Genomic DNA, 20,298 nt, shown 5'->3' with positions numbered 1-20,298 from the left:
TAGCTGTGTGGCCCTGTGCAAGTTGCTGAACTTCTCTGTGCTTCAGTTTCCTCATTTGTAAAGTGGAGATTACTTAGTCTCCCTCCTGAAGTTAAAACTATGCACCTAATGGGGAACAGGGACTGTGTTTCATCTGACTATCCTGTATCAACCCCATAGCTTAGTACAGTGCTTGGAACATAGTAAGTGCTCAACAAGTACCACAGTCGTCATTCTAGACCCAATCTGCCTGCTGGGACTTTGTCAACTGTGCTGATGGCACTTACTATATGCCAAGCCCTGTGCTAAGGGCTGGGGTAGAAACAAGACAATGGGGTCAAACACAGTCTGTGGAGAAGGTCTCTGATTAAGAGTGCACTGTGAGGTAAAATGGACCAGCAGGAATCCTGAGAGATAGTTCGCTAACAAGGCATAGTAAGTATCAGCTGCTGCGTCATAATGCTATGCTATGCCCATTTGTTCATTCAATCCTGTCTCCCAGCATGTTCGTCAGGTAAGAGAGCTTGAAAGGAATTTCACAAATAACTGGCATCATAATCAATTCTGCCATGCAGGTTTTCAGTCCTGAAATCTCAGAACCAAATTCATCCATCGTTCTCGAGGGGAGACTCCACCATCATTATTATGATATTTGTTAAGCACTTATGTGCAAAATTCTGTTCTAAGCATTGGGGTAGATACAAGTTAAGCAGGTTGGATAGCAGTTCCTGTCCCACATTGGGCTCTCAATCTAAGGAGGAGGGAGAACAAGCATTGAATCCTCATTTTGCAGATGAGGAAACTGAGGCACAGAAAAGGTAAATGACCTGCCCAAGATTACAAACAGGAGACTGGTAGACCTGGGATTAGAACCCAGAACCCAGGTCTTCTGACTCCCAGGCCCAAGCTCTTTCCATTAGGCCACAAACCACTTCCCATAACTTGTGTTTTCACTATTTCTTTGGGATAGAATGCTGTTGAGAAATTAGGCAAAGTTCTTCCAACACCACCCATCTGGCTGAATACAGAACAAGGCAATGTCAGAAGAAACTGCTGCATTTAGGCGTGTAGAATCAGTCAAGGTGTGTGCATTATATTGTGAGTTTTCCTTAACGCAAGGTCTGTGAAGAATATAACAATATTTTTTTCAAATGTCTTTATTTTTCCTTTCAGCCATCACAGATCTTTCCAGACATCTTTCAGCTCTATCTAGAAATAAAATCTGATATACAAGCTAAAGGCAGAGAAATATTTCATTCTTTTCCCTTCCTCCCCACCAAAATAAACAAATCTGAGAATCATGCGAAAACTTCTTAGACATTTATGATAGGGGTATATTCCCACTCTCCACTTAAGGCTTTTCAGAGGATCCTTACCAACTGAAATGCACACACCAAGATTCAACCTGAAGCAAATTTCTTTTACGATGCAATGACCTCCCAAAGGGTTTTAAGTGGAAATAATAAAGTGACACAGCCTTTACCACAGTGAAGATTTTTACACATACACAATAAGGGTCTATTATCCCAATTGTTCTAGGTTGCTTTCTAAAGCTCTGTAGAGGCACAAGGTATTTCAACAGTCCTGTTCGCTGCCTGGAATTGACAGCCATAATATGTATACATACATATGTTGACATGGCACATGGAGACCATTTTTATATCCTATCATGCTTCACATCACACTCTCACAGTAGGTGTTGCACCAGTATTACAGCACATAATGCAAAGATACAACAGTATTACGGAATAGGTGGTAGATCTGTTTAAATCCACATTTAAAAAGTTTAACAAATCTACCATAATCCATATTAATAATAATAATGGTACTGGTTAAGCACTTAACATGTACCAAGCACTGTTCTAAGCACGGGGGTAAATACAAGTTAATCAGGTTGGACACAGTCCCTGTCCCATATGGGGCTCACAGTCTAAGTAGAAGTGAGTAGGGTTTAATCCCCATTTTACAGCTGAGGTAACTGAGGCACAGAAAAGTTAAATGACTTGCCCAAGGTTACACAGCAGACACATGGCAAAGCTGGGATAAGAACCCACATCCTCTGACTCCCAAGCCTGTGTTCCTTCCACTAGGCCATGCTGCTTCTAGATCAGGAAATAAAAACGGTTTTTAATAGGAGAGGATTTTGTGCATTCCAGAGAATAGAAATAGTATAAGTGTTTTTAAGGCAACTGTATGTGTTTTACTCACTGGGAGATATTTTCCAATAGTTTTCTAGTGAAGCCCAATCTTGCCAGCCTTCCAAGAGAGATTTTCTTACACATTCATAAATACACTACCTCGGAGGCACAAGTAGGCACTAGTTTTCATTTGAGAATAACACCCCTCATTTCCAACATTATTCCATCTACATTAGGCTCCAATAACAATCTCAACTTAGCCATGTTATCTCAGTTATATTTTTCTCTCTCTGGATAGCGTTTTATCTCCTCGCTTCACAGACTGTTTAGCAAACAAATTAACAAACAAACACAAACCTTAAAAGAAGGCATATACTCTGGTAATAGAAGCTTACCACATCTCTTAATGGTCCATTTCAGATAAAGAAACTTAGAGTGGAGTGATTGTAATGAGGCCATTTGTAAAAGTGACCATTTTAACAAATATGAGCTGCTTAGCAGTAGTATTTATTAAGTGCTTACTGTGTGCACACTAAAGAGCTGGGAGAGAATTTAAAGGAGGGAATCAGACGCGGGGTGCCTGTCCCTCAGGAACTCTCAAGGAAGCTAAGCCCCACAAGTGTCAAAACTGATAAGGAAGGAGAAATCATCGAAGAGTAAAGGGAGGGTTATTAGCAGCAATGAGCAAGTTATGGAAAATAGAATGAAAATGAAGAGCAAGAGCGCCTCTTTCTGGCAACTAAGATATGAATTTCCAATTCCTATGAGTTGACACTCCCGATCAAAACTATCACTTTAGATGCTCTACCACCTGTTCTTTGAAAGGTCTCAAAGGCCTCTTCTAGTATTACCTCACGAACTCTTCCCTCAGTTTTTGAGATAGGTGGCAAGCATATTTACCTTTTTGGGGCTCTGGAGAAAACTGACTTGCTAAGTTCCAGGGGGAGCAGGGATTAATTGATTGACTGGGGAACTTCACTTGGGCTGCCTCCCTCTGTAGTCCAGAATATGTGTAACAGGAAATTATTAACACTAACCGAGCAACGGAACTGCCAACGGGGCCTCACTGACAATGTTCTCCGGGAAATCTCTCCCTGAAGGGCCTCTCCTGGAATCCTGACAGTCCGTGACAACGTGACAATTTCGGTGCCGTGCCTTCGGGTGTTAATCCTGCTCATAGCAAGGCTCGCTGTCCCAAGACGGGCATTTCTGGGAGTCCAGGGGAACCTCAAGGGTTGCTCATTTGAGGAATCCCCTTCCTCTTCCTTGTAGGGAGCAGGGAAATCAGTGAAGCCCTCTCCTGCGGAAGCTATTTTATAATCTAATAATAATTATGGTACTTGTTAAGCACTTACTATGTGCCAAGCACCGTTCTAAGCGCTGGGGTAGATACAAATTAATCAGGTTGGCCATAATCCCTGCCCCATATGGGGGTCGCAGTCTTCATTCCCATTTTACAGTTGAGGTAACTGAGGCACAGAGAAGTTAAATGACTTGCCCGACGCCACACGCATCTGGGGATGGTGCTTAAGCTGGCACTGGATTTCCAACCAGAGAACCCAGATTCCACCTTTCCAAAAGGCCACTTGCTCACCTGCGCAAGGCACATCTTTTGGTTTTGAAAATTAAGCTCCTAGTATCTAAAGGATACCTTCTTCCTAAAAGGTTGGCACATCACTAAATGTTGAAGACCATAGGCCTTCACTGGCCTCCAAAGCAAGTCGAAATACAAACTCGGTGGATTAATCAATATTTCCTTTGTCCCCATCAAAGTAAGAAACAGGATTGTCCAGAAAGTGTCTACTTTTATTAGGATTTCCCTATCATCTGATGAGCTCCTGACCATTTTAACTGCCACCAGAGTTGGTAAGAGTTAAAATACTGATGGCTTCAATTTATATAACTTATTTTTCCAAAGTGCATTCTCATTAATAGAATACATTACGTTACGGTACATTAAAGCATTTAATACAGTGCTCTGCACACAGTAAGCGTTCAGTAATGATTGAATGAATTAATAGTTACATGTAATCTTTCACATCCCTTCGCAATGGGTCAGATATTATCAACTCCATTTGAAAAATGACATAACTGAGGCACGGGTAAAGTTAGGTGGTCTCACGGCAGGTCAGTGACAGGACTGGAAGCCCAGTATCCTGGTGCCTAGATCAGTGCCTTTCCGTTAACGACCACTTCCTCCCAATAAATAGCTTTAGTGTGGGACACTACACTACTCTCTTGGCCTTTCACTGCCCAGCACTGAAGCTAGGAAATGAATTATAAAGAGAAACTTCAACCCACGAGCCATAGAAGAGCCAAACTGGGCCTAGGCTATGTCCAAGTTCTCCCGGGCATAACCATGTCATTGTGCACCCAGATTAATTTGGTGCTGATGTGCTTGTCCCGCTGCTCTTCCCTCTCCCCGATGGCAGTGAATGCTGCTTAATATAGTTCTTGGCCTGAATGCAGGCCATCACTTGTTTCATAATTAACCTGACAGCACCCAAAGCTGACCTGCCTCTCTCTGAAAGCTGTTTTGCTTTTAAGGAATACCGGGCGAACTGCATTACCAGATGATTCCCCTCTGGACAGTTGCTGAGCAGTCACCAGAGTCTGCAAGGGCATTTTACTGTTCTCGGGATCTTGAGGTATCAGGGAAAACAACCCTGAAATCCAGAAAGCCATTGGCAAATGAACACCCGGTGCCTGGAGAGAAAGACCATTTATCCCACTGAGGGCGGAGGAATTCGGCAACATTAAAATATGTGTAATGCACACACATACTGGCCGCACTCATTTTATCATTAAATGGCACTCTCAACTTCCTAGCTTGAAAAAAAAAAATCCAAGCAGGGCCATAAACAGAGAAAGTCCACTAGGACCAGCCTCTGCTTTAGACTCTCCAAAGATGAACCTGTGAGTAGGGCAAAGATTAGCAACTAAAGCATTCACTGCAAACTCCACCATATTGTCAAAAGTACCGGGGTTACAAGTTGAAGCGGGCAAAAACGAAGGAGGTCTCTCAACAACCGCCCTGTGAGCTTAATCCTGGGAGATGTCAGAAGCAGGGGGCTTGAAGGCGCAGGGTGGGGGAATTGGCACCAACTTCTTCATATCACCTGTGGAGTCCAGAAAATCATCCCCAGAATCACCCACTCATTTTAGCTCTGCTCATACAGTAAGAACTGCTTGATGGGGTCTGGAACAGGCAAAGAGGGCATCAGACGCAGTCGGTATTTACCCAGGGCTCTCCTCACCGCCACGCGGCACAAATTCAGTAAGGTCCTAGGGCCACCTGCAGAGGGAGAAACAGAGAAACCTGAGATGATATCAGCATAGGCAATTTATTTAGGCCCTTCTTCTAAGGAATTGCAAATGACTTATAAACCCTGGATAGGGATCTCACAAAATCTGTCTTTCTGGGTGGAAAAAAAAGTGGGGTAGGAAGTTATTTGTGGGTATAATTTTAATTAGAACACACACAAGCACACATATGCACCCCCTCCCCACCCCCAACTCACCCTCCAACACACTTCTGGTTTGGCTGAGCTCAATTCCAGTTTAGTGGAACACTGGGATTTGGGGGTTTGAAGCTAGTACGGGGTGGTCTATGGGCTACAATTTGGGGTGGTTAGGTCCCAGATTTCCAGTCCGTGAAAACACTCCAGCATAAGAATGTACAAACATAATCAGTGACAACTGTAAGATTCCCCAGAGAAGGGAAATGGGAGAAAACCACTGGAAATCAGAGAGGTGGGAAATTAACTCGGAGCAGTTAAAATATAACAATTCGTTATGAATGCAGGCCAATAAATCAAAATAAAGTAAGAAGCCCTTCTAAGAGATTCCTCCTAGATTGAATTTGGAGACTGGAAACAAAAAAGCTAGATAATGTTGGGTTATTTCAGTACTCTTTCAGTTAAGGGTGTTGCTTCTATTTTGGATATTGGCTGATGCAAGATACATGTGGGAAACAGGAATATAGAAGTGATAATTGAATTTGATCATGCTTTGGCCAGTTGATAAAGAACATTTCACTGATCCCAAGCTGTCTTCTTTTTACTAGTTTTATTTACTTAGAACAGCTGCTAATGTACAAGTCCTAGACATTCAATGAGTTTCTGACACTCTGAGAAACAAATGGCACCAGATATTGTGGGAAAAACCTCAAGGGGTAATGAACTTCTACAAGGAGAAAATTTGATATGCATATGAGATGGAAAGCACAGTCGCTCATGGCCCATCCACCTCGGTATTCTACCTCCAGCAATGTCCACGTGATCCTGGGACTAACAGGTGATAGTTGGCCCTTTGATTTCCATTTTACTCAACACTTAATTAGACCTGTCTGGATGTTCAGCTGCTTTACTGTCTGATTCTTTGCTAAAATTTGCCTTCTCCAAATTTGTTTTCTCTGAGATTGGTCCTGGACATATCCTTCTATTCCCTTTTACAGGAAGACAATTGTAGAAAGGAGATTTTGAACAGGGGAGGAGCGATAGTGACTAAGGTCGTTTTCTGATCAACTCAATGTCAAGCAGCGTGGCTCAGTGGAAAGAGCCCGGGCTTGGGAGTCAGAGGTCATGGGTTCGAATCACAGCTCTGCCACTTGTCAGCTGTGTGATTGTGGGCGAGTCACTTAACTTCTCTGTGCCTCAGTTACCTCTTCTGTAAAATGTGGATGAAGACTGTGAGCCTCACGTGGGACAACCTGATTACCCTGTATCTACCCCAGCGCTTAGAACAGTGCTCTGCATATAGTAAGCGCTTAACAAATACCAACATTATTAAATGGTCTTAAAATATTAGAATACAACCAGGCAAGCTGCCTGATCCCAAAGTGAGTGGGATGCTTGAGAAGTAGTATGGTCAAGTGGAATGGGGATGGGCCTGGGAGTCAGAAGGACTGGGTTCTAATCCCAGCTCTGCCATTTTTCTGTGTGTAATCTCGGGCAAGTCACTTAACTTCTCTGTGCCTCAGGTACCTCATTTGTAAAATGGGGATTAAGGTTGTAAGCCCCATATGGGACAGGGACTGTGTCCAACCTGATTAGCGTGTATCTACCCCAGTGCTTAGAACACTGCTTGACACATAGTAAGCGTTAACAAATACCATCATCATTATTATTATTCCCTGAACAAGGTCAGATTTACAGAGTACTAGCAAGAGGGCTCCAATTGCACTTACTCCTGGCTTCCTTGAATATCTGCAGCGCTTCCGGGTTCACTTTTGTCCTTCCCCCGGACTCGGCATTCAGGGACTCCCACTTGACCAGGTTCAGGTCGGCACCGAAGTCAACGAGGAGGCTGACGAAGGCGCCCTCACAGCCGTGACGCAGCACGGCATCCATGACACAGACGGGGGAACCCCTGCAGAGGCCCTGGGTGTCGACGGAGCCGTGACAGTTGAAGTCGGGGTTGGCCCCGGCCTGGAGAAGGAGCCTGAAGCACTGGAGGTTATGGTAAGCTGCGCTGATGTACAGCGGGCAGACCACCAGGGAAGTCAGGCGTCGAGAGGAAGCTGAGGGGATTCGAGAAGCCAAGTGGTGGTTCACGTCTACGTCTGCCCCGTATCTGGGTGGGAGAGACAGACCCGACAGTAAGATGGTTCAGTAGGGGGAAACGGAGGAAAAACACCGGATATCTTTGAGGCGAGGAATGACTGCTCACACCGCTTTAGATGTAACAACTTTGTGAAAATAGACTGATCAATCGATAAGATTAAAAGTGGCACTTTTGACACTTCCTGGGACTGAATTTGGAGAAAGGAAAGATGAGAGTTAGATCCTATTGGGTTATGGCAACACCCTCAACTATGCTTATATTTTGGATTTTAGCTGATACAAGAAATACATGGAAAACAGTAAGTTAAAAATAATAACTTTAGATTTGACCATACTTTGGCCTTCCATTAAAGGCTGCTGCTCTGAGCAGTCTGTTTTCTGCTAGCTTTACTTATTCAGTACAGATATCACTGCACTAATCCTAGACTTTAGCAGGATCATGACACTGAGAAACAAGAATGGCCCCAGGCATTGTAGGTAACAATACAAGGGACAATGCAACTTTAGCAAGGGGAAAACCTGACACGGGTACAATGTGTATATAAGTCTTTTCAGGTACCCTCAGATACATGGCTACGAACTTTATAGTCATCTTTGCTTCCAAAGAAGTGTTCACCAATTCAAACTCTCCCCCCACCCCATAGCCCATTCAGGGAAAACAATGTATTCCAAAAGACCACTGCTCAGATGCTTCGGAGTTCGCCAGGGGCCACTGATGCATGGATGACCAGCCTGGTACTCAGTTGCCACTGACTTTTGTTTAGGGGCAGGGAGAAGTGCCCAATGTCACTATGACAACTGCTTGTGTTGTTTGCCAAAGAGTTTGCGTTTGTGTCACGCTTCTCACACTCTCTGTAATATTAATATTGTACTCTCCCGAGTGCTTAGTACAGTGCTCTACACACAGTAAGCGCTCAATAAATACGGCCGGTTGCTAACTGAAACTCTCTTGCACAGATCCCCAAAGACCAGCACTGGGGGTTATGGTTGCAGTCTGTGGAGTGGGACATAATCTCATCCATTTACACTGACATATGCATGATTACATATATTTGGAGAGAGATCCACATAATTCTATTTGCGAGTAATAATCTTTTCCTATTAATACTTCCTAAAACTGAGTACAAGTGAAGTACAAATGGCAATATAGTAGAAGTTGAGAAGGAGCGTGGCCTAGTGGATAGAACACCCAGAGGAGCTGGGTTCTAATCCAGGCTCCACCACTTTTCTGCTGCGTGATCTTGGGCAAGTTACTTAACCTCTCTGTACCTCAGTTACCTCATCTGGAAAACCAGTGTAGTCGTAAAATAAGTTAACGATTGGTAATTAAACACCTTCTTTTTACCAATAAGCAAATTGAAGCTGTCTTCCATCCACTCAATCTTTTCAGAAAGGAAACAATAAATGTTACTACTACTACTAACAAGGCCTACTTTTTCAATATTCATAATAAACATCTAAAATGTGTAGTTTTCTACACTTGCTTTCTACAATCTAGCATAATTTTTAAAAGCTGCCTAATTTTTTATAGAGGTAATATAAAATAACTGAATTAGTGGGAACATTGTTGCATTTTGTCATCCTTTATTCAGGACGTGCTCTGAAGCTGTTATTCCCAATTCTCTCTCTTTTTCTTCTCCATCCTCTCTTCCCTACCTATCCCTTACCAACCCACCTCACCTGCCACTGATTATTATAATAATAATAATTAAGGTATTTGTAAAGTGCTTACTATGTGCCAAGCACTGTTCTAAGTGCTGGGGTAAATACAAGGTAATCAGGTTGTCCCACGTGGGACTCACAGTCTCAATCCCCATTTTACAAATGAGGTAACTGAGGCACAGAGAAGTGAAGTGCCTTGCCCAAGGTCACAGAGGAGACAAGTGGTGGAACCCATGACCTCTGACTCCCAAACCTGTGCTCTTTCCACTAAGCCACGCTGCACAGGCAGAGACCAGTGGGCATTTATGAAGAGAGGAGTGGGTGAATCCAGAGTTGGAGACGCATCAGGCCAACCCAAGGCCTGACTGGGGACGTGAACACGAGATGGAGGACAAGGGAGAGCGAGTAGAGTACAAAGGAACAAGCACAATGAATCAAATCTTAAGATAGTACAGCCACTCAGAAGATATAGAGGGTATTTCATTTAGAAAAGGAAATTACAGTATGTGGCAGAACAAGACGACGCTAGGAAGCATGCAATTTTAAATGTGTGTCCAGAACTGATACACTGTAAATTTCAGGCGCCTAATCCTTGCCTAAATGGAGAGATTCTTTTTTCGCCCTCTTTCTGCTTTTTGTGGGGCATGAGGGATAAGAGAGAGAAAGACGATAGGTGCAGAGAGCAATTGTGTTTTATTGTCTCTTCTGCAGTATTCAAGGACAATTCCGAAGGAGCTTTCCCTTATGACTACCAAAGAATTTGAATTGCTGCTGCCAGGTATCATTTATTAAAATCAGCTAGAGTTAAACCACCTGACCCACTTGGCTCAACTTTGAATTTCCACATTAATATCAAGGATTTTGTTAGCCCTCTTTGAAATTGCGTCAGGCAGCATTGCACATTCTCTGGGCCATTCGGGGATATGGATAGAAATATTCTACAACACATACTAAACCTCTGAAAAACTGACATCTTTTATTACCTACATTACACATACTCAATCTATTTAGCAAAGAAACACCATCAGCCAACCTTTTGGATTTTCTGCTGTGCCTCAATAGGTAACCCAGGCTAGTCCCTAGAAACGTGACTTCAAAGTCATTTGCGTTTTTTGGGGGCAGTATGGCGATCTGGTATTAGCTTAGCTGTCGGAGAGACATCCCTTCATTCCCTCGTAAAAAGATTGCTGGAGTGAGTCCAGTTAATTTTAATCCTGAATTTTTTCCAAAATTCTTCCACTGCTTTTAATATTGCTGGCAAGGTGTCATTAGAGGTTAGCTATATAAATCAATACATCATCTGGCAACACGGAAATACCATTTGTTCCTTTTTGTTTTTCACTTTAGCAAATGCATCCAAGGGAATTTTCAAGTAATACACAAGTGGAGTTATTCTAGAGCCAAGGCTAATAACTCTGGTGACAGACAAGATCCTTGTCTCATCTGAAGAAAAATGAAAAAGAAAAAAAAATCTACTGTTATCTTTTGAATGATATTTTCTGCTGCTCAATATCTTATTTGCCTCCAAATCAATTATTTTCTTCGAGTGTCTTTAAAATACATAAACCCCTCCAACAGAACTAAATGTATCTTTGGCACCTAAGACTGAAAGTAATTTTTCATGCTTGGGGGGAGTAAATGGGATTTTTCAATAACGTTTTCCCAAGAGAAGCCCAGTAAATCTGTGTATGCATAGTTGCAAGTCGGTCTTGAAGTTACATCAAAGCAGTTAGTCACTCTGTCAACAAGAATTTACTGAACGCCCACAGCCCTTGGGAGACTCACTGCACGGAAAGAGAACTCTGCCAGCTCTGTCCAGTTTGTGAGCTTCTGGGGCGGGGAGCCTCTGGATATGGCTCTGAAGTTGATCTGGGTCGGGGGTGCGGGGCGGGGGGTCACCACTAGTTTTCCCTTGGGCTGCTCAACTTCCTTATCTGAAAAAGGAAAGGAGCGTGCATGGCTGACTTAACAAAATTCCACCGAGGCAAAATAAGAAAATGATTTTGGAGCATTTTCCAAAATTCCTAAGTCCTTAAGGCAGAATCGCAGATAAAAGTGGACTGTGAGCAGTGGCAGTAATAATAAAATTGGGATCATCTGCACAATTCAGGGGTTGTCCCTCACTACGTGTGTTTTGTCTGTCAGGAGAGGATTTGTGAAAGAAGCCTGATTTTCCTTTTTACCCCTTGTTTTTTTTAGATGATCCGATTGTCTAAAATTAGAACTAGCTTATCCTTTTCCACTTTTAACAAGCATAAAAGGACGTGTCAGCCAGCCAAAGCATTTAGGAGTGGAAAACCCGGGGCTTGGTCTGACCTGGCCCTGCCTGCCCTTCCCACCCCCAACACCATGCCCCAGGAGTGCAAGGTCCATTTCTGGGCATGCTAGGCCTCAAAGGTGAGAGCCGGCCCTGTGGCCCACTGGACAGGGAACCGGCCCGGGAGGCCTTGGCATTTTCCAAGCCCAAGCCCCGGTGCCATGGCTGTCAATCACTGTGATCCGCCAACCCCTGAGTGCAGTGCAAGGGTGGTTGGTCCATCAAGAAGCAGCTTGGCCTAGTGGATACAGCAAAGGCTTGGGAGTCAGTAGGCCCGGTTTCTAATCCCGGCTCTGCCACATGTCTGTTGTGTGACCTCGAGTAAGTCACTTCACTTCTCTGTGCCTCTGTTACCTCACCTGTAAAACGGGGATTAGAAGTGAGACCCCAATGTGGGACAGGGATTGTGTCCAACCTGATTAACTTGTATCTACCCCAGATTTAGAACGGTGCTTGGCACATAGTAAGCTCTTAACAAGTGCCATAATTACTATCTTCCCCCATCCTGACCTCAATCCATCATTCACATTTGAGTGCTCCCTGTGTGCAGAACACTGTACTGAGCCCTTGGGAGAGGACAATACAACAGAGTTAATAGACATGTTCCCTGCCCATAATGAGTTTACAGTCCACGGATGAGCTTACAGCACCCTGCTTTGAAATTGGACTCTGACCAGCTCCTAGAGGAACAGATATTTGCTCAAACATTTCATTTACTCAGATGTTTAGAGAACAGATTGATCCTTTTTGGTCTTGGGCTGTATTGTTTGATTTCATTCTAAAGTTGGCAAAGACCCCTCTGACACCTGAAGTACAATGAGATACCTTATGAATAAACCTCCTGTGCAAACTGCAACAATTTCATTCATTCATTCATTTGTATTTATTGAGCTCTTACTGTGTACAAGGCACATACTAAACACTTGGGAGAGTACAATATATCAATAAACAGACACTTTCCCTGGGTCTACAAATGAAATGTGCCCTAAAACACTGCAGGGACTCACAGTACCGCTGTCACACTGAAATCCTTCTAAATAGTAATTCTGGAGCCCAATTCATAGGGACTTTATTATAATGGAACCATTCTTTTATTAATAACAATGATAATAATAATTAACTGCTAGAATGTAAGACCCCTGAGGAGTCATACCTATTGACTATCACACTCTTCCAAGCTCTTACTTTAGTACAGGACTTTGCCAAAAGAAAACATCAAATAATATTCATTTTCTACCAACTCTGCTATAGGGTACTCTCCCAAAGGCTTAGCACAGTGCTCTGCATACAAAAAGTGCTCAAAAAATATGATTGATTCATTATTTAATACTTTTCTGTCAGGAGCCTGTGATGCTTTTGCAAAGGAATAATACTACGTACAGTGCTAGACTGTATGCTCATTGTGGGCAGGGAATGGGTCTGTTTTTCTTATATTTTCCCAAGTGCTTAGTACAGCGCTCTGCCCACAGTAAGCACTCAATAAATACAATTGAATGAATGAATGCTTTCATCAGAAAAGCTGACCTGCTTTAGACACATTTTCTCATGAATTTTTTTTCCTCCTTTGGTGCCAGTTGGTCTACACAGTGACTTCACCAGGAAATAGATATGGCATTATCTTTGAATTGAAGCTCTACCCCATCCTCATTTTACCAGCTTGGGTATACTTGCAAATAAAGTTCTCAATGTTTTCTGCACTTAGCTGACAGGTTAGCTAAAATAAAGACCTTTCTTCCACAAACTAATTTTAGGCATCCTAATGAAAAATATTTCAGGATAAAATTTGGTATTAAGCTGCCCCCAAGTGACTCATGGAATAGACTTGAGGGATTCCTCTGAAATAATCCTGTTTACAATAGGATATCTGAAAACAATGATAGATGAAAAATACAAAAAGCATTTAAAACCATTTTTCCCAAAAGTCCGTTTATCAATGTCTGACTTCTAGGTCTCCAGGTGTGAATGTTCAATACATCTGGTTCTCCTTTAATGAGGGGGTTGCATTGTTGTGAAAACCCGTGTTAAGGAACCCTTGAATTTTTAGTACTCAGCCGAGTGCTGCACACATATGCACAACACTAACCATTACCGTATCATGTTCTAGTCAAACACGCTTGGATGCCCTACCATTACCTCAATCTTAACACGTCCAAAACAAAACTCCTTATCGTCCCACCCAAACCCTGTCCTCCCCATGACTTTCCCATCACTGTAGACAACAGCACCATCCCTCTTGTCTCATAAGCCCCTAACACTGGCATTATCCTTGATTCCTCTCTCTCTTTCAACCCACATATTCGATCTCTCGCTATATCCTGTCAGTTCGACCTTTACAACACTACAAAAATCTGCCCTTTCCTCTCCGTTAAAACCGCTACCACATCAATCCAACCACTTACCCTATTCTGTCTTAATTACTGTATCAGCCTCCTCGCTGATCTCCCTGCCTTCTGTCTCACCCCACTCCAATCCATACTTCAATCTGATGCTCAGAACATTTTTCTACAAAAAACTGCAGTCCATGTTTTCCCACTCCTCAAGAATCTCCAGTGGTTGCCCATCCACCTCAGCGTTGAACAGAAACTCGTCACCCTCGGCTTTAATGCACTCAATCACCTTCCCCCCTCCTACCTCAACTTGCTACTTTCCTACTACAACCCAGCCCGCACACTTCTCTCCTCTAATGCTAACCTCCTCACTGTACCTCGATCTTGTCTCCCCCACCGCTGATCTCTTGCCTGTATCCTGCCTCTGGCCGGGAATGCCCCCACTCTCATGTACAACACACACAATTACTCTCCCATCTTCAGAGCCTTATTGAGGGCACATCTCCTACCCCTGCCCCCTCCTACCTCTCCTCCCTTCTCTCTTTCTACTGCCCACCTCGCACGCTCCGCACCTCTGCCGCCCACCTCTTCACCGTCCCCCGTTCTCGCCTATCCCATCGACCCCTGGCCCACATCCTCCCGCTGTCCTGGAATGCCCTCCCTCCCTCCTCTCCGCCAAACTCTTTTCCCCTCTTCAAAGCCCTACTGAGAGCTCACCTCCTCCAAGAGGCCTTCCCACACTGAGCTTCCCCTTTTCCCTCTGCTCCCTCTCTGCCCCCCTTCACCTCCCCTCAGCTAAGCCCCCTTTCCCCCTGCTCCTCTCCCTCTTCCTTCCCCTGCCCTCAGCACTGTGCTCATCTGCTCATTTGTATATATCTTTATTACTCTATTTATTTTGTTAATGAGGTGTACATCCCCTTGGTTCTATTTATTGCTATTGCTTTTGTCTGTCTCCCCCGATTAGACTGTAAGCCCATCCAGGGGCAGGGATTGTCTCTGTTGCCGAATTGTACATTCCAAGCGCTTAGTACAGTGCTCTGCACATAGTAAGCGTTCAATAGATACTATTTAACAATAAATACTATTGAACATCTCCAAGAGGCCTTCCTCTACTAAAATCCTCATTTCCTCTTTCCCCACTCCCTTCTGCATCATCCTAACTTGCTCCTTTTATTCATCACCCGCCCCCAGCCCTATAACACTTACGTACATATCTGTAATCCATTTATTTATATTAATGTCTGTCTCCCGCTCTAGATTGTAAGCTCACAGCGGGCAGGGAGTGTGTCTACCATGTTACTGTGTTGTACTCTCCCAAGCACTTAGTACAGTGCCTTGACCACAGTAAGCTCTAAATAAACACACTGATGGACTGATTCTGTTATGCTCTTTAAGTGCTTACTCTGCGTCAAGCACTGTCCTAAGCACTAGAATAGATACACGTTAATCAGGTTGGACACAGGTCATGTTGTACGGTGAAATTTCCCAAAGAGCATTCCAGTCAAAAAGACAGAGAAGCAGTATGGTCCAGTGGATAGAGCCTGGGCATCAGAAGGACCTCGGTTCTAATCCCGGCCACTGTCTACTGTGTGATCTTGGGCAAATCACTTTGCTTCGCTAGGCCTCAGATGCCTCATCTGCCAAATGGGGATTAAGATACTGAGTCCCATGTAGAACAGGGACCGTGTGCAATCCGATTACCTTGTACCTGCCCCAGGGCTTAGAACACTGCTTGCCACATAGTAATGAGCCTGTTGTTGGGCAGGGATTGTTTCTGTCACCAAATTGTACATTCCAAGTGCTTAGTACAGTGCTCTGCACACAGTAAGCGCTCAATAAATACGGTTGAATGAATAACTATTATTATTATTATTATTACTGCTCCTCCCACAAAGTAGAAGAGGACAGATTTACCGTGAGAAAAAGGGGCTAAGCACCATGGAGTAGGGGAGAGAGCATGAGGCTGGGAGTCTGAAGGTCATAGTTTCTAATACCACTCTGCCACTTGTCCGCTGTGTGACACTGGGCAAGTCACTTCACTTCTCTGTGCCTCAGTTCTCTCATCTGTAAAGTGGGGATTAAGACTGTGAGCCTCAACTGGGACAGGGGCAGTGGCCAACCTGATTTACATGTATCCACCCCACCGCTTAGTACAGTGCCTGGTACATAGTAAGTGCTTAACAAATAACAAAAATTATTATTATTATTATTATTACGAGGGTGGCGCCATCTCGGGGGGCTCGAAAGCCGGGTGCCAAGCCAGCAGTTCCTCACCTGATGAGTTCCTTGAGGATGTCGGCCCTCCCGACGCGGGCGGCGTGGTACACAGGGGTGCTGCGGTGGTGGCGGCTGCCGTTGGGATCCGCGCCGGCCTCCAGGAGGATCTGGGCGCACTCCAGGTGCCCGTTGACCACGGCCACGTACAGGGCAGTCTGGCCCTTGACGTCCACCAGGTCGATCTCAGCCCCCTTCTGGATGAGGAAGTCCACGCAGTGGCCGTGGCCCGCCGTGGCGGCGATGCGCAGCGGTGTGCAGGGAAGCCAGCCGCAGCACCACACCGACTTCTCGTTGATGCGGCTGAGCGGGGAGAAAAATGCCAGCTGTGAGGGGGCAATTGACCATGGGCACTGCTCCATCACAGTGATAGATTCCCTTCCTCCCATCGGTGGCAAAGTCAATATCATTATCGGTTGCATCGGGAGTAGTGGGTAGAGCATGGGCCTGGGAGTCAGAAGGTCTTGGGTTCTAATCCCTACCCCGCCATTCGGCTGCTGTGTGGCCTTGGGCAAATCACTTCACTTCTCTCGGCTTGTTACCTCATCTGTAAAATGGGAATTGAGACTGGGAGCCCCATGTGGGATGGACTGTGTCCAACCCGGGTGGCTTCTAATAATAATAATAATGTTGGCATTTGTTAAGGGCTTACTATGTGCAGAGCACTGTTCTAAGCACTGGGGGAGATACGGGGTAATCAGGGTGTCCCACGTGAGGCTCACAGTCTTAATCCCCATTTTACAGATAAGGTAACTGAGGCACAGAGAAGTTAAGTGACTTGTCCACAGTCACACAGCTGACAAGTGGCAGATCTGGGATTCGAACCCACAACCTCTGACTCCCAAGCCTGTGCTCTTTCCACTGAGTCACGCTGCTTCCCAACCACAGCCATTAGTACAGTGCCTGGCACATTGTAAGCACCCAACAAATACCACAGTAATTATTATTATTATGTTACCTCCTGGAAAGTAATTACTATCATTTTCCACACATTCTCTCTCAAGTTTAGTGTTTCAGTCAGTGGGTGGCTTTCAGTAAGAAATGAAAGGGGTAACTGTAGCAATACGATATCTGGAGGAACTGTGTGTTGGCCGCCTTCCTATTTTTTCTAATGGTATTTGTTATGCCCTATGTGCCAGGCACTGTACTAAGCGCTGGGGTAGGTACAGCTAATCGGGTTGGACTGTAAACTGTAAGCTCACTGTAGGCAGGGAATGTGTCTATTGTTATAGTGTACTCTCCCAAGCACGTAGTACAGTGCTCTGCACAAAGTAAGTGCTCAATAAATATGACTGACAATTCATGAACCATTCGGAGCGCACGTTCTTAATCCCCATTTTATAGATGAGGTAACTGAGGCACAGAGAAGTTCAGTGCTCAAGGTCACACAGCAGGCAAATGGCAGAGCTGGGATTAGAATGCAAGTCCTTTTGACTACCAGGCCTGTGTTCCTTCCACTAAATCATACCGCTTCCCTCCTTGAGGCCCAACCTCGTGGTTAACGACACACTAACATCCCAAACTTTTCCCTTTCATTCATACAATCATATGTATTGAGCACTTACTGTGGGCAGAGCACTGTACTAAGCACTTGGAAAGTACAATTCAGCTATAGAGACAATCCCTTCCACCACTGATATCTCTCTAAAATCCGCAATGGTCCTCTTGTACAATAATTTTTCCAAATCACTTGAACTTTCTGACACTTAATACCTCACAACCTCCTGGGGAAATAAATTCCATATACTTAACCCCCCTCTCTGTGAGAAGCAGCGTGGCGCAGTGGAAAGAGCACGGGCTTTGGAGTCAGGGCTCATGAGTTCGAATCCCAGCTCTGCCACTTGTCAGCTTTGTGACTGTGGGCAAGTCACTTAACTTCTCTGTGCCTCAGTTCCCTCATCTGTAAAATGGGGATTAAGACTGTGAGCCCCACGTGGGACAACCTGATTCCCCTGGGTCTACCCCAGCGCTTAGAACAGTGCTCTGCACATAGTAAGCGCTTAACAAATACCAACATTATTATTATTATTATTAAATTATTCCTATCAGGGGTTTGGGACCTACCACTTTCAAGCTTCAGTGTGCCCCTTGTCCTGATGTTGATAAAAATTTCTTAGATAATGAGCCCCTTGAAGGCCAGGTAATATGGTCTAATTCCCACCTCTATAATAATAATAATGTTGGTATTTGTTAACGCTTACTATGTGCAGAGCACTGTTCTAAGCACTGGGGTAGATATAAGGTCATCAGGTTGTCCCACTTGAGGCTCACAGTCTTAATCCCCATTTTACAGATGAGGGAACTGAGGTACAGAGAAGTGAAATGACTTGCCCACAGTCACACAGCTGACGACTGGCAGAGCTGGCATTCAAATCCATGACCTCCGACTCCCAAGCCCGTGCACTTTCCGCTGAGCCACGCTGCTATACTCACTTCCAGCACTTAATACAATGCTCTCCACACAGTAAGCACTTAATACACTTATTACTACTATCAGGAAGTCCAAATCATTAAAGCTCAATTGTCATACAGCGTCCATTTTGAAGTAATTCTTAATCATATTTACTGCTGCTATCACAATGAAATATTAATGCAACACTTTGCAGTGACAGAATCATTAATTCTGAGGAATATTCCAATAATCCTAGACAAAGCCTTCCGGGTTTTTGCCACCTTTGCTCGGAACACAAATTCCTTGAAGTTTCCTGAGGTGAAAGAAGCCTAAATAAAGACAAATGGCAGGGGAATTCTGGGGACGGGGTTGAGAAGACTCAATTACCCCCTGGAAGTAGAAGCAACAATTTTTATCGGGAATTTGGAGAACTGAATGGAATAACTGGGAAAACAAAATCCTTTTGAAATGGCTAAAGAAGGTACCTTATTTAAAACTAAAAAAGAAAAAAAAATCTGTAAATTGGAGATGGCTGAACTGCCAAAACTGCAAGTTGACCTTCTGGGAATTTAAAAAATGTTTTGCCATTTTGTACTGAAATGTTATCTCTTTGTTATGATTTTGAACTATATGCATTCTCACCATTTTTTACTTACTCTTTTACCTCAATATGCTTCCTGAATAAAAAGAACACTACCTGAAGAAAAGCAACAGTGATCATTTTTATAAGCTTTAAATTTCTCATTTAGAAATTAAGTGGAGAGATGCAAAATTAGCTCAGATCACATTAAAGCCTTGTAGCACAAGCCGTGGCCATAGGAACAGGCCCTGAGGCAAGCACTGCCATGCCTAGATCGTAAGCCCTTCTAGGACAAGGAGCAGGTCTTTTCCTTTAATTAGACATTTCTACATGCCTAGGTCAGAGCTCTCACCCCAGCAGGTCAGTAAATACAACCGAATGAATGCATGAAGCCAGAGACGATGAACAAGGATCAGACCCCGCAGTCGAGATCAGTTCATTTGGGATAATCCACTCTTCTCTATTAATACCAAAATTAATTATCTTTTTTTTGGTATTTGTTAAACGCATACTATGTGCCAGGCACTGTATGAAGCTCAGGTGTAGATACAGAGTAATCAGGTTGGGCACAGTCCAATTACGGTACTAATTACGGTATTGATCCCCATGTTACAGATGAGGTAACTGAGGCACAGAGAAGTTAAGTCCCTTGCCCAAGGTCACGAATCACTACCTGTAATTCCTGCCTGTAATTATTTTTAATGTCATCCGTAGACTGTAAGCTCTTTGTGGGCAGAGATGACGTCTACCAACTCCATTGCATTATACTTTCCCACCTGCTTAGTGCAGTGTTCTGCATACATCAAGGGTTCAATAAATACCATTAACTGATTTACTGGAAGAAAAGCTACGTAATTGTTTGCTGTTGACCGCCAAGGGAGTGCTGGTCACTACAACAGTTTGACCATGTGTGCATTTCCTGGGTCCGGAGACCTTCCCTCTTTGCTTCTGTGCCCAAACTTCTCTTTGTTCACTTCTGATCCACCTGACCTCTCCTCATTTAGGGAGGCCATGCAGTCTCAATCCATCTGTCAATCAGTGGTATTTATTGAGCTCGTCCTCTAG

At 44.1% G+C, this 20,298-nt stretch overlaps 1 protein-coding gene and 1 long non-coding RNA gene across 3 annotated transcripts in view; one reads left to right on the top strand and one right to left on the bottom strand.

Moving 5' to 3' along the window:
* Positions 1–405: 405 nt before the first annotated feature.
* LOC103170490 lies at positions 406–1,218 on the top strand. The gene is made up of 3 exons (XR_486215.4): positions 406–493; positions 950–1,061; positions 1,153–1,218. It is a non-coding gene; the product is annotated as an uncharacterized LOC103170490 (long non-coding RNA).
* A 2,327-nt stretch (positions 1,219–3,545) lies between these two features.
* Positions 3,546–20,298, bottom strand: part of ASB1 (ankyrin repeat and SOCS box containing 1) — a 40,295-nt gene continuing 23,542 nt past the window's right edge. For both annotated transcript variants that reach the window (XM_029069773.1, XM_029069775.2), the window contains exons 3-5: positions 16,262–16,564; positions 7,306–7,691; positions 3,546–5,412 (exon numbers count right to left, since the gene is read on the bottom strand). In XM_029069773.1, the coding sequence (XP_028925606.1) occupies positions 5,279–5,412; positions 7,306–7,691; positions 16,262–16,564 (823 nt within the window). In that variant the 3' untranslated portion in view covers positions 3,546–5,278. The remainder of the gene's footprint in view (positions 5,413–7,305; positions 7,692–16,261; positions 16,565–20,298) is intronic.

The sequence above is a fragment of the Ornithorhynchus anatinus genome, chromosome 7 (assembly GCF_004115215.2).
Source record: "Ornithorhynchus anatinus isolate Pmale09 chromosome 7, mOrnAna1.pri.v4, whole genome shotgun sequence".
NCBI lineage: Eukaryota > Metazoa > Chordata > Mammalia > Monotremata > Ornithorhynchidae > Ornithorhynchus > Ornithorhynchus anatinus.
This window is presented reverse-complemented; position numbering and strand designations above follow the sequence as displayed.